Source organism: Diabrotica virgifera, chromosome 5 (genome assembly GCF_917563875.1).
Source record: "Diabrotica virgifera virgifera chromosome 5, PGI_DIABVI_V3a".
Lineage (NCBI taxonomy): Eukaryota > Metazoa > Arthropoda > Insecta > Coleoptera > Chrysomelidae > Diabrotica > Diabrotica virgifera.
In genome coordinates, this window is record NC_065447.1 from 46,960,490 (window position 1) to 46,975,554 (window position 15,065).

At 31.8% G+C, this 15,065-nt stretch overlaps 1 protein-coding gene across 1 annotated transcript in view; it reads left to right on the top strand.

Moving 5' to 3' along the window:
• LOC114331175 (integrin alpha-8-like) overlaps positions 1-15,065 on the top strand; it is a 154,649-nt gene that overhangs the window by 47,795 nt on the left and 91,789 nt on the right. Inside the window, exon 10 of the mRNA XM_050652479.1 lies at positions 13,024-13,123. Within this exon, the coding sequence (XP_050508436.1) occupies positions 13,024-13,123 (100 nt within the window). The remainder of the gene's footprint in view (positions 1-13,023; positions 13,124-15,065) is intronic.

A 15,065-nucleotide genomic window follows, 5' to 3' on the forward strand; every position in this document is an offset into this window, starting at 1 on the left:
CTGTTTGACTGGTTTCAGGATGATTTCAGCTATAGTTCCCGAATTTTAAATAATTAACTGGGTTTAGGTCGTTTCAACCCTAGAGGGGTGATTTATTAAGTTTTTCTTAAAAATAAAGCGGTACGCATGCTTTTATGGTAAAACTAAATATAGATTCCAAAATTTCTATCATTGGTTAGCTTGGAGGTGGTTTCAACACTATAGGGGTGATTTTTAATTTTTTTTCAAAAATTATGCTACATTCGACATGTATGTTTTTATAATAAAACTAAGTATAGATTCCGAATTTTATATTATTGGTTGGAGGGGGGTGGTTTCGACCCTTTGGGATTGATTTGTTCAGTTTAAAAAAGTAGAGTGCGTCACATGCTTTTATGGAAAAACTGAGTATAGATTCAAAATTTTATATTATTGGTTGGGTTCGGGGTGGTTTCAACCCTTTGGGGTTGATTTGTTCTGTTTTTTTTTTAATCTATAGCGAAACATGTTTTAATAGTAAAACTAAATTATTTAGATTCCGAATTTTAAATTAGTGGGGTGGTTTGGCGGTATTTACTGGGTTTGGAGTCATTTAAACCCTATAGGGGTAGATTTATCTAGTTTTTCCAAAAAATAAAGTGCGATACGTATTTTTACGGTGAAAATAAGTATAGATTTTGAGTTTTATATGATTGGTTAGGTTCGGGGTTGTTTCAACCCTTAAGGGTTGATTTGTTCTGATTTTTTTAATCTAGTGCGAAACATGTTTTTATACTAAAACTAAGTCATATAGATTACGAATTTTAAATTAGTGGGGTGGTTTGGCGGTATTTGCTGGGTTTGGGGTAATTTCAGCCCTATAGGGTGTCGATTTATCCAGTTTTTTCAAAAAATAAAGTGCGATACGTATTTTTATGGTAAAACGAAGTATAGCTTCCGAATTTCATATCATTGGTTCGGATCGGGGTGGTTTCAACCTTAATGGTTGATTTGGTCTGTTTTTTTTTAATCTAGTGCGAGACATGTGTTTATACTAAAACTAAATCATGTACATTCTGAATTTTAAATTAGTGGGGTGGTTTGGCGGTATTTGCTGGGTTTGGTCATTTTAATCCTCTAGGGGTAGATTTATTTAGTTTTTCCAAAAAATAAAGTGAAATACGTATTTTATTGTAATACTAAGTATATATTCCCAATTTTATATCATTGGTTCGGATCGAGGTGGTTTCAACCCTTTGGGGTTGATTTGGTCAGATTTTTCAAAAAATATTGTGCGACATATTCTTTTATACTAAATATTTATTTATTTAGCGTATGGCTATATCGCAGTTTTTGTATAAAAATAAAGATAACAATACATTATAAAAAATAATAATTAATTTTTATAAACAAAAATTTAGTTGACAAATATATTGAAGTCATTGGTGGCCATTAAAAAATCGGACCAATTGCCACTGTACGATCTGATAAATATATATTCTTATACTAAATATATATTCTTAAAACTAAACATAAAAAAAAAATTGTTTGAAAAATAAACATTGATTTTCGCTTAAACGAAATGTTCAAACTACCAAGAGGGCAAGAGGCAAGTGAGTGGCAGCTTTAACATTGAATTTAAGCAAAAACAATATTTATTTGTCAAATAAAAATTTTTTTTGTGTTTTCTGATAACAGTAAAACGTATTTTGGATTAAATAAATTACGTAAATTCTTCTTTTTGTCTCAATTAATTTAATGTATTTTTTTTTAACACCCGGTATAAATAAATACGTTAATGTTCATATTATTGAATAGAGAATTAAATACCCTTTCAAACGAGCTATTACATGACCCCTATTCTCATGTAAAAAAATCATCGATTACGTCATCACGCCCAGGTGGATGACGTTACTAGTATGGTACATATGCCAGAAAATCGAAATTTAAAAATAAAAATCGACCTGTTTCGAGATTTTTCCTTAAAGTCGCTGGTTTACGAAATAATTAATTTATGCCTCACTTTATGGACGCACTGTAATATGTATATTACGGTATACCGCAAGCTTACCACTCGCCTCACGATTTTTTTATGACGATGACGCCAAATGCAAATGTAGTATTTGGCGACTTTCCGTATCAAGCGATGGGAAGTATTCACTTCAAAAAGAACATCAATTTTCGTTCATTACAACTGGATGTATTTCGACTTATTATAAATGTGTAGTTGTGAATTAAGTTTTTGATAATAAAATCAAGAGGGAAAGAATCGCTTTACTTTTAAACCCTTCACTTTGGCGCATCATGGACGGCTCATTTTTACAATAATGGTTTTGAATTTTTTTTTATAAACATGATCTTTCAGTCGTTTAAATGTTGCTTTTTAAATTTTCTAATGTTTATAAACAAAGCCCCAGTGAATTTTTGAAAAAAAGTGGCTAAATCGAGTTTTAAGGGTCGGAGGGCATTACATTTTTGTTTCAGATTGTATAAGAATACCAACATGCCAAATAAACAAAATTAACTTCCTACATGTTGATGCGTCTGAGTTATTTTAATTGTTTATAAGCTTAAAATAACACTACTTTTTCAAAATTATTTTACAACATTTATTATAAACTTTTTAATCAAAAACTGATATAATTTGATAAAATGTGCCTTTCTCTTTGATTTGATGTCTTGAGAATTTATGTAAACCTAATAGTTTACGCATAATAACGCCATAGATAAAGGCTTTTTGGGATAAACAATTTCAATTTTGCAATAACTATTAAGTGAAACTTCTTGAAATTTTAATAGCTGAATACTTGTGATATTGTTGCTAAACTCACGCTACATTAAAGTTTTTTGTGTATTTTTAGAAAAGTTATTAATTATTTTCAAAAAAACAGCTTTGAAGCTATTTTCCTAATAACTAAACAACAAATTAAAAAAAAGAATGTGTGTGTACTTTGTACGCACGTAAGAAGTTATACTTCTATTATATGATTATATGATTATATGATTATAAACGAAATTAATATACTTTTTATTTATATTTTATTTAAATATTAAATTAATTTATACTTAATACTTCTCAAACATTTTTATTAAAACAGTGCCAAAAATTAAAATAATAAAAAAATAAAACACACACAAACACATTAAAAATGCCACAAATGATTTCTGAACATTAATTGTCGGAAAAATTTTTAACTAAATACGTATTTTCTGAAAATAAAATTATATAATAAATATACTTACAATCATAAAATGTATAAAAAAAAATAAAAAAATAAAAGTTTCTATTGGGATTCGAACCAACTTACCACGCGGCTGGTATTTGCGTTGTATTGGGATTCACCCGCATTAAAACTGCACCACAGAGGCAGCTTGTCATTATGTGCGAAGATCGTCTAACTAAACAGATTAACCTTTTGACATTTTTAACTTATGTAAATCAAATTATTTTGATTTTGAATTGAAATGATTTAGAATTGAAAAAATACAACAAAACATAGGGTAAGAAGACAATATATTAGGTGAATATTGATATAAATTTTGATGGTAATCAAATTATGTAAAAAAAAGTATTACATACTACTTATGTATTTTGGTAGGTTCAAGGTAGGTATCGGAGCCCGTATAACGACTAATACATTTCGCAATCACTTGCGTCGTGCAAAGTGGCTATGTTCAAATATCATAACAAAATTTGATCAACTATTTATAAAACACTTACCAGTGAAAGATTCTTTAGCTTTGAATAAGCGAGATCTGCGGCACTCATACTAGGCACAGTTTGATGAGCTTTCACATTGGCATGCAACAATCATCTCTTCTATGTAAATAAGTCCAAAAATATAATATGAAAACTATTTAAAAAGGCAGTATAACCATTAACTAACTTTTTGTTTGTTGTTTCTCTTCCTACAAATTTTAAAACGCAACAAGCATACATTATAACCAAACACAGTCCCACAGCTGTGCCACAGCTGCCATATTGGATAATTTTTGTCATGTCATTTGAACATCCAATCAGAACAAAGTTATAATGCGCATGCGCCCGGTCGCTAGGTTTTCCCATATAAAATTTCACCGTCATTACGTCCGTAAAGAAGTATAACTTCAAAAATAACTTTTCAAACACTCATTTTCAAGAATTTTCTATGCTTCTTCAGCAAAATTTATGACCTTTCCATATAGCTTAGCGGTCTCCACCTTTAATATTTAAAATCAAATAGCGATTTTTAATTGTTTATATATTGTTTATAAGTTAAAAAGTACGTTTGATCTTTTGCATAATTTTTATATTGGATAATGTTGTAACTAAATTTACCCAAAGCAGTTCTTAGATACCTGTATCAACGGATGTCACGGGAAAATCCTTAGTTCTCTGGTCTACTACTGAAAGAGCGGATGGTCCAATTGCAGTTAAAACATCACCGGTAGCAAATATAATGTACAAATATAAATACATATAATATGAACACATTATTCTAAAAAACACCTTTAAATAACGTTAACTTTATAAGATAAAACAGCGGTTCTCAATCTGTAGTACATGTACCACTGGTGGTACGTATTTATTATTATTAGCGGTGGTAGGCAAAACGCAAAAACACAGATACTACATAATACGAAATCCCACTTAGGTATTTCAGTTAGGTGGAACCTTAGTACCAAATAAACGAAAAAAAGTATTTTGTGGTACATGACTCAAAAAGGTTGAGAATCACTGAGATAAAACATAGATATGTACCTATTTTATCAGTTATTACAATATAAAAAAAACGAATCACCACACTTCACCACCACAATAAACCGTTGACTGAATGTTCCTAGCCGCATTGGTTACCACATTCAATATGCCGGCATCGTCATATTTCGTTGCGGTGGCTTCCAACGCATCATTGAAAACCACTGCTATTATTATGCGTGGTACAGTTTTTAATGACATCATTCGCCGCAATTTTGCGGTATCAATTTTCCGGTACCGCTTTCGAGGAAACCAGAGTTTAAGAGTAGTGGTTAGGTGAAGTAGCAAAACTGACAGTGAAGGCTTGAAGGTGGGTTAGCTGGGAAGCTGAGGATAACGTTAGGTGAAGAATTGTGTACAACCAACCGTAAGCGAAAGGTACCTCTGATGCTACCAGTATACATGGAAACGGCTCTTGATCAGCGTTTTTGTCGTGTAGCGTACATTATCTGCGATATCTTATCGTTCTTATTGGAGGTCATAATATTCATCCGGAAGTTCATTACCAGCCAAATTAAGAAGATTGGCTGGAGAGAAGGGAACTTGGCTTTTGGAACGCCTGGTGATTACGTGACCTACATAAGGAGCTTTTAGTGTTTCTTTAGCTCTATACTTAAATCACAATAAAGATGCACTAGAAATAAACAAACTAAGACACGTTGAATGTTACGAGGAGCAGTCCCTGAATCATGATTTACAATGAATAAGCTTTGTAAATCATAATTTGGGATTTACAACATATATACATTGTCAATCATGAGTTGGAAGTGCTCCTCGTAACATTCAACGTATCTTGGTTTGTTTCTTTCTAGTGTATCTTAATTGTGATTTTAGTATATTGTTGAAGCTGCCTATCGTACGTAGTAAATATGTGGTAATATCATTTGGTGAGAGAAAGAATTCTCTCCTTTATGGTGGAGAGTTTTCTTTGAAGCGTTTCCAAACTTTCCAGATAATGATACTAGTAGCCCAGTAAATGAACGGGAAATACGGCGATACCGTGTAATTTTAAGGGGCAGCACCGAATTGAATGAAAATTAGGATTTAGCCTCTACTGACCCTCCACTTCAAAGTTGAATTTGTGTCGTCGGTTGCTTTTTATTTTTTAGGGGAGGAAACAACCCCTATTATAAAAAAATCGTATAATTGTAAATTAAAGCGGGTAATTGATTCAAATCATATTTTAATAAAATGAAGGAATGTCAATTAACATGAAATAACTAGGTTTAAGATTTTGTCACAGTTTAACCCTTAAATTTCACGCCCTAGAATAGTTACAATTCAAACAAACAATGTAATTGAATACCATGTCGTTACTGATTTGCATTCAAATTTGGATTTAGGTTATATTTACCTTTTATTTCAAAATGTGAATACTGCCGTTAGTTGATTTTAATTTTTTAGGGGTGAAAACTACCCCTATGATAAAAAACTCATATAATTGTAAATTCAAGCAATTTGGAATTATCTAATTATACGATCACATTAAACTTAGATTCCTTTACTGATTAAATTTTTTGCCACATAATTTCTACCGTTATAAAAATGACCCCTTGAGAAGAAATTCGAATAGTTACATTGTGTATACAGTGTGGGCCAAAGAAAACAGTCCACCTCGATATTGGGCAGTATTTATTAGATTTTAACGAAATGACGAAACAGGTTGATTTTTGATCTAATGGGGACACATTTTTACGATACATACATCTGTCATTTGTCAACCCCCTCCCTTCCACTTCCCCCATCTCTTATCTTTACATAGGGAATAGGACTCGTGTGGTAGCGCATTTGAAAGGTTATTCAACTCTCCATTCAGTAATATAAACGTTAACATAATTACGGAGTTCAATTGCTTGAATTATACATTATAAATTCGATGACTAAAATTATACTGCCAATATTTATGAGTTGCGTTGCTTCGACAACTTTATTGGAAGATAGTCCTTTCCTCTGTAAATCAACTTCAACTTTTGTAGTAAAAATTGTAGTATTTGATCAAAATTCTCGTGTTAGTGATCTCATAATAAGTCACGAGGGAAAAACCAGGAAAATAAACCTTATTATACTAACCCAGCATGGTAAGTATTTGGCCTTACATTTAGTTTACTCTCAAAATTCACTACAAACTCTGATTTTATATGTAAGTTATTTTAAAATATAAATGTATCCTAGTATGTTATGGACTTACAACTAAATTACAAAAACCATAGATAAATATCTTTTAAACTATCCCATATAATAGTACAAAATCCTTTATTTTAAGAGAAAAGACATCAAGGAGAATCCAAAAATGCAAAAATATACAGAGTATTCCATTTAAAAAAACATAGGTTTGTGTCACCCTGTCAATACGAGTGGCCTTGTATATTTGAAAATATATTTAGGGTATGGTCCTATCTGTGCCCCGACTTTATCTAAATAACTTTTTTCGTATCTCTTACTACAAACGAGTAATTGGACTTCCTCGCACTAATGCCCCATCCTGTATGTTGTTGGTTTTTTACTCATAACTAGGTTACTTTTTAAGCTATAAAGTGCTAAAAAACCAATTTGTGGGTTTTTCTAAGGGCAATAAAAGTACGTAAATATATTTTTTTAATCCCTTATTTTTTAAAAGAGTTTGAGTTAAAAGGGCTTGAACGAGTTACTAATCACCAGTGTATGCAAATTTTGAACAGCCATATCTTACCCAATTTTTATCTTACATAAAATTTAAAAAAAAACGAAGTATTTGTGCGAGTAAAAACTATATTTTTTTACTGTTTGAGATTTTTGGTAACACTAATACTTTGAAGTTATTTTAAAAAAGAGTGTAATTTTTCCAAAATAAAAAAAAAAGTTTTTTTAATATAAAACCAAATTTTTCCAAAAATAAGCACTTCAAACCGGTCAAACTTACAGATCATATTAGCAATACATATATAAAGTAAATGGTAAAGCAGTAACGATTAATTTCATTTGGCATGTTAAATAGGGGGAGATTTTCACGACTTATTATATATAAAAAAAACGGGCCAACTTTATTTTGAGCGCAACTCGCATAATTTTGATGCTACAAACTTTTATGAAAAATAAAAATAAATATATTTTTAGACGCTTTAAAAGAGTATTTATAAGTTTTCTGCGAAAAGTGCTTCATTTTTTGGTTACTTCAGCTTGAAACATTCGATTCGGAATTTTACGAGTAAGAACGTATTTTTCATGATATACAACTTTGCTTCTTCTGGGTTTATAGTCCAAGTGAATACACCAATTTGTTCCTTTTTTTACAGGCTACATTTTTTCTAAGAATATTTTTTTCGATAAAGTACATAGTTTTTTAGTTATTTGCGAAACACTGCCAGAAAACGTGTTTTTTTTTTGTTGAAAAATGCACATTTTCACTCTCAAATAACTCGAAAAGTATTAAAGCAGTTAAAAAACCTTATAGAACAAAAGTTGCTTAGAATTAGTCAATTTATCCATTTTCAGACTTATTTTAAACATATGTTTTTTCACCCCCAAGAAGGGGTAAATTTCACCCCCCAAGTAAAAGCAACCAACGGCGCAATTTCAGCTTTGAAATATAGGGTAAGTAGAACCTAAATCCAAATTTTCAAGCAAATTACACGCCAAACCGGTCATTTACTGGGCTATAGGAGGTTTGCTCTCGTTCTCATCCTGTCAATGTTGTTTTTGACATTAACGTTCTAATTGAGAGTCCTGCTAAAATAAATCCCCAAATAGTATACCGATGATCTAAATTCGAGTCTTCCTCCGAGGAGATTTATCCTAGCATCCTCTTCTCTGGTGCTTTTTCTCAGATAAAATTAAAATACAGCTGAACGTTCACCAATACCATCAACGTAATACGTCGGTACTATTGGGTAACTATCTCAGTGATTTCTTAAAACTAAATTCCACTATCACCTGTTTTTTCTGGGCCCCATCCAATGAGTTTGACACGGATGGTATGGTTACGCAAGATGTTAGTCTAGGCGCCAGCTAGGTCACCGTGGCCTTTTCAATTCTGATGGGCAAACTCAACGGTTTCTCATGGATTTGTGGCGTCTGATAACGAATTTCGAAGATTGAGTTCGATCCGAGTGGTCAAAAATTGCTATTGTTCTTTTCATGATCATTTTTCAGTGCGTAACAAATGATAGGAAAAAGGGTAAGTCCGTGATAATACACATTTATGAAATTTATTCTAACATAACATTTTAGTTAAATCTGACAGTTGTCACATTTTATTTTCAATTTGGAATAAAATCAAATCAAATGTGTTTCTTGCATTTATAAAATGGTATTTTTTTGATTTGTATAGTCTTATAAATTATACAGATTATATTTTTGTAATATTATTATCTAATTAGAAAAAAAATATTTTTTTATTATGGCGCCATCTACGGACAACTAGAATAACTAGAATAAATATTATCAAAATGTCACCGACGAAATGTAATCACCGACGTGCCTTTTTTTCTGTCACATACAATTTAATGCGTTAGAAAGAAATCGAAAAACTGTGACGCACTGAAAAATGATCATGAGAAATACTGTATAAACAATTTAATTGTTTATAAATTTAATCCAATAAGTAGGACTATTGCAAAATGAGTGCCAAATAGTTGCAAAATTATGTGTTTTTTGAAGATTTTTCAATCCTAAGTCAGCTTTGACGCACGCAAATGAGCTCTACAAAAGTTTCATTTTAAAGCTTCATGTATAGACTTTCGAACAAAATTTGTGTGTGTGTGTGTGTGAGTGTGTGTGTGAAAAAATGGCTTGGATGCGGGTCCGTTAGCCACAGATTTTTATTTTATTTTTACCTCAATTTATTAGTTTTGTTATATTCCCACCTATCTGACTCAAATGACTATATTTGTTTCTTTCAAGTAGTTTATGAGTAATTTAAATATTTCCATTTTATGACAACTTAGTAGATATTCTATACTAATTGGAAAATGAACTTGTGTTTGTCGTAAATTGTAATACAATTGATTTATATATCTCTCGTTAATTTTGCATTCAAAGAAAATATGGTTCAAATCTCTAATCGAAACATTATCACAAAAACAGACTGATGAATTAACTATTCCTAATTTGTGCAGATGTGCCTCATATTTTCCGTGTCGAGTTTTTAATCTGACGATAGTAGAAATATCTTGCTTTGGCAGGTTATACTTAAATATGTATTCAGGTGGCGGAGGAAGTTCTTAATGTAAAGAAAAATATAAATTTTTTGATATGCTTGAAATATTTTTCCATTGTTTTTTCCATATTTTATTTATTCTATCTTTGACGTCATTTATTGCATCTGTCGATAAGATCTGAGTTAGGATCTCACCATTTTTTATTGCATTTTTATTCCAACTCATCCACTTTCTCATTACCCAGTATACCGGCATGCCCTTTTGCCCATATATGTAAATACTACTTCCACTTTAGACAAATTATTTTTTATATTACATAAAATTTTTGATTTGTATGAATTAAAATCAGTGTTTTGAATTGCATATATTGCAGATCTGGAGTCTGTTATTATCACAGCTTTTTCAATATTATTCTCTTTGATCCATTCTAGAGCTTTTTCGATGGCTATAATCTCAGCTGTAAAAATACTACTAATACTAGATAATTTATAATTATTATGTTGATGGGTATTTTGCACATATATAGCACATCCTACTCCTGTTTGATTTTTAGAACCATCTGTGTAAATTACTGTATAATCCACAAAGTCGCTCAGTATAGATTTTGCTAAAATTTTATTTAAATGATTTGATTCTGTATATTTAGGAATTATGATTCTTGGTTTTTTTATCAAAGTTTTATACGGAAATTTATAAATTGGTAATAATTTACTGTTCTGTAAATCTGTATAATTCCTGGTTTCAATGAATGCATCTGTTAGTGGTGGTGAATTTTTTATTCTCCAATATTTGCTAGTTAAGTTTTCCATGTTTAATAAAGCCAGACTTGTTAAAAGGTCTGACTCAGTGTTTCTTAGCTTTATGCAGTATTTTTGAGCTAAAAATTGTCTACGTAAATTTAATGGGATTTCATTACACTCTGCTAGCATAACGTTTGTTGGAGTGGATACCATTGCACTTAAACATATTCTCAAGCATCTGTATTGTATCCGATCTAATATTTTTAAATTCGTATTGCTTGCTGATCCATATATCCAACACCCATAGTCCACGACTGACCGAATACAAGCATTGTAGAACAATAAAGCTGTTTTGGGGTCTGCACCCCATTTTCTGTTAGTAACACACCTTAGTATATTTATTTTTTTTTCACACTTACCTTTGATGTATTGAATATGTTTAGTCCACAGAAGTTTATTATCTAGTACTATCCCTAGATACTTATACTGATTCACCACTGGTATAATAGTACGCCCACTCGAGGTTACGTTTCCCGGTGCGCGCAACCTATGCCTGGTGAAAAACATATTATTGGATTTTTCTGTGGACATTGTCATATTATTTTCATTTGTCCATTGTATAATAATTTCAACTATATGCCTCAATGACCGTAGACAGTCGTCGTAGGTTTTTTGGGTAGAGTATATACAGATATCATCTGCATTTTGTAAACATTTAATGTTTTCGTCAAACAAACTATGAATACTAGCAGAATATAAGTTGAATAATGTTGGACTTAATACTGAACCCTGTGGCAGACCTTGATTTACAACTCTTGGTCCGTGTAGTATATTTCTATGATCTTTTATCCATATTGTTCTATTAGTATATAGATTTAATATATTATTACAGATTTCATTATTGAAACCAAGTGAACACATTTTATATTTTAGTATGTTAAGATCTACTCAATCATAAGCTCCTTTTATATCCAGAAACAAACAAACTAGGTACTCATTTTTAGACAACGCAATTTGTATATCTGTAACTAGCTTCGTTAGTACATCCAATGATCCAAGGCCTCGGCGAAATCCATATTGTGTACTAGGTAAAATACAATTTGATTCTAAAAACCATTCTAGTCGAGCTTTGATTAATCTTTCGAAGGTTTTACTTATACACGACATTAAAGAAATTGGTCGATATGACTTAGATAAATTTTTGTCTTTGTTAGCTTTTAATAATGGTTGTATGATATATTTTTTAAAATGATCTATGTATTGCTCTCCTACCCACCAACTATTGAAAACTTTAAGTAATTGCTCCTTAGCTATTATAGGTAAATTATAAATTAATTCATAGGTAATAAAATCATAGCCAGGAGTACTATTCTTCGTTGTTTTCATTGCAACCTCCAAATCTTCAAGATCAAATGGAGTTTGAAGCTCATTGCAATCTATTACAAAATTTGTTAAATTACTTTATCTTTATTTGTTTACTTACTTACTTACCTAAGCTGTCCTCTTATACCTTACGGTGTCGAGGTAAGTCGAGAAATCAGACGTCTCCATGCCTTTCGGTCAGTATCTAGTCTTTCTGCTTCTCTCCACCCAATATTTCTTTTTAGGCAAGCCTTTCCAATATTTGCGTTCCACGTTCTTGCTGGCCTGCCTCTTCGTCGTTTGTTGTCAGATGCCGCTTTCCATACCCTCTTTACAGTTCTACCTTCACTCATTCCCGCCATATGTCCGAACCACGATAACTGATTCGTTTCAAGTCTGTCTAAGGTCCTTCCAACACCGGACCTTTCACGTATTTATTCATTTCTTATACGATCACGTCTGGTCACCCCGGATACCGCACGTAAATATCGCATTTCGCATGCTTGAATTTTACTACGGATGTTGTCGTTCACTGTCCACGTTTCACTAACGTAGAGTAGCACCGGCTCGTATACAGTTTGAAATACTTTCATTTTTGTTTTCAGGCTTACTTCTTTCTTCCTAATAAAACTTTTATTTAGTGCATAGTATTATTTGGTTGCACTCATTACCCTGCTGTTTATTTCTGGTTCTATATTTCCTTGCCCGTTCATTGTTGATCCTAGATACTTGAAGTCCTCTACTTGTGTAATGGTCTCATTATTCAGCTTTACATTTATATTTTCTTTAAGTTTTTGATATTACTAAAGCTTCTGTTTTTTCAATATGTATTTTCATCCCAAATTTCTTGAAGACTTCATTTCAAACATTCACATTCACTTGCAAGTCTTTTTCTGATTTTGTCACAATTACCAGGTCATCGGCATATATCAACTGTGACATGTAAACTTGTTGAAGTTTATAAACCCCAACCCTAGTTCTTTTTACCTTACCCCTACATTCTTTTGCAATTTCGTCATCTTTATTTGTATTACAGTTATACCCATTTAAACTTAAAAATTTTCTTAATAAGTTTGTAAATGAATTTTAGGCAAATGGAAACCCTACAAAATTGGTTGGAGGAAGAGGAAGAGCAAGATTTGGATCTAGCATTGTAGCTTTAGGAGATATAGATCTTGATTCATTCAATGGTATGTAAAAATTTATTTATGTACTATTTAAAATAAAAGTAATTTTTAATAAAACATATTTTTCTTAAAATAAAAAATAAAAATGTATACCATTTTTATTCAGTTGCAATGCGAAGGCAAAACAATCTTACTTTTCAATTAGAATACGGAGTGCAGTCCAGTCCCTTGAACCGCGATTTTCGGCTCTTATTGGAGCCTTCATCGGAAGGAACGTAGGCACTGTTCTTAGATTTTTCTTAGTTGAATATTCGTGTTGCTACGTAGTTAATAAAAACCATTTGACTTACCCTTGTCATACTTGGCAGCAAGTGGAAGTACTGTACACATTATTAAATTATATTAACAAACAAATGTTTCTGGCTAGTATCAGAGGCGTACAACGGGGGAAATGGAATGATTGACCCTTTCCAAATTCTATGCCACTGGCGGCATTGCTATTTTAGTGAAATTTTTGGATTCTCCAATATTTTCTTTGCAAATAATATACTCTTCATTGGTAACGATAAAGCCATTAGTTTTAGAGATCTTTTAAGTTAAAACAAAGGGACATAATACATTAATCAAAATAACTGTGGGTTTTCATTTTTAACTTCAAATAGATTAAAAACTAATGACTTTCTCGTTGCGAATAAAGAGTAAATTATTTAAATAGAACGTATTGGAGAATCTAAAAATTATGCTAAAATAAAAGTTTCGTCAGTGGTGGAGAATTTAAGAAGGGTCAACCATTCACTATCCCATGTCTTACGCCTCTGGTAATAGCCAGAAACGATTATTTGACATAATTTAACGAATGCTCCATAGCTTAAACTAAGGAATCTAATATTAAGCTAGGGCCCATTCGGCCCACCACGGTACTGCGGTGTTGTTCGACAAGATCGTCGATGGTATCAGTTGTGCAGTACTGTAGCAGACCACCCAGTCCTTTGAGTTGTGGTCTAACTGTACGACTTCGTTGGATGCACTATCATATATCTGTACCTCAGAACCAGACAAACGTAAGTCACGTTTAGCCAACTTTTCAGGAGACAGCAAAAACTAAAAAAGTTACCTAATTGCTTAATTACAAAGCTGTCACTTTAATTTACCTTCAAACTATTGTTTGTATTATTAACAAATAAGTATCCTTTATTTATTGTTTGATTTTTTTTTTACTAAATTATATCCCATTTTGCAAAAAGTGGACTTATGTTATTGTGGCTCCACACAAAACCCTACTGTAGGACTTACTCCTGGACTTGCGTTATTTTGGCTCTACAAAAATCCCTCATAGGACTTACTTGTCTAGGAAAAAATGTGTTTAGAAATAAACTTCACGTGCTACTATTAAAAACATGTAATTATTATAAACAAACATAGATAAAAAACTAGCATTTAGTCAATGTTTTTCAATTAATTTTGAACATTGTTGTCAGAGAGGTAAGGAGAAAAAAAAATTATTCAAGAGCAGTCGAGTCATCCTCAGGGAAGTTGCCTTCGTGTTCACCATGTGGAAGGTTTTCAAAGAAAGATTTGTGTTCTTCAGGGATCCATTGCATTAGGTTCATGAGGTCGTTGTACTTTTCATTGCTTATTTTCTTTTTGTATGCCCGTATTTGTGGAATTGCCAATGGCATATTAATCCTTTCTTGCTTCCGATTTCTTTTCAGTTCAACACTTTTGAATGAATCTTCCTCAAAACTGGTTTTGTAGTATAGCTTACTGTCCCCTTTTCGAAGCTGTAACCACACTGCATTGGATATTAGAAATAGTTCTTTGTTTGTGTTCTTCTTCCTTGATATAAATGGGGCGTCTTTGCTCCTCAAGAAGAGAAAATCAAAGAAGTCTTTAATGCACATCTGTCTGACAACAAATGGATTTTTTTTTGAGCATGTAGCATTTGTAGTGAAAATGGTGTTAGTTTTTATTTGTTTTTTAGCTCTCTCTATTATGCTGTGTTTTA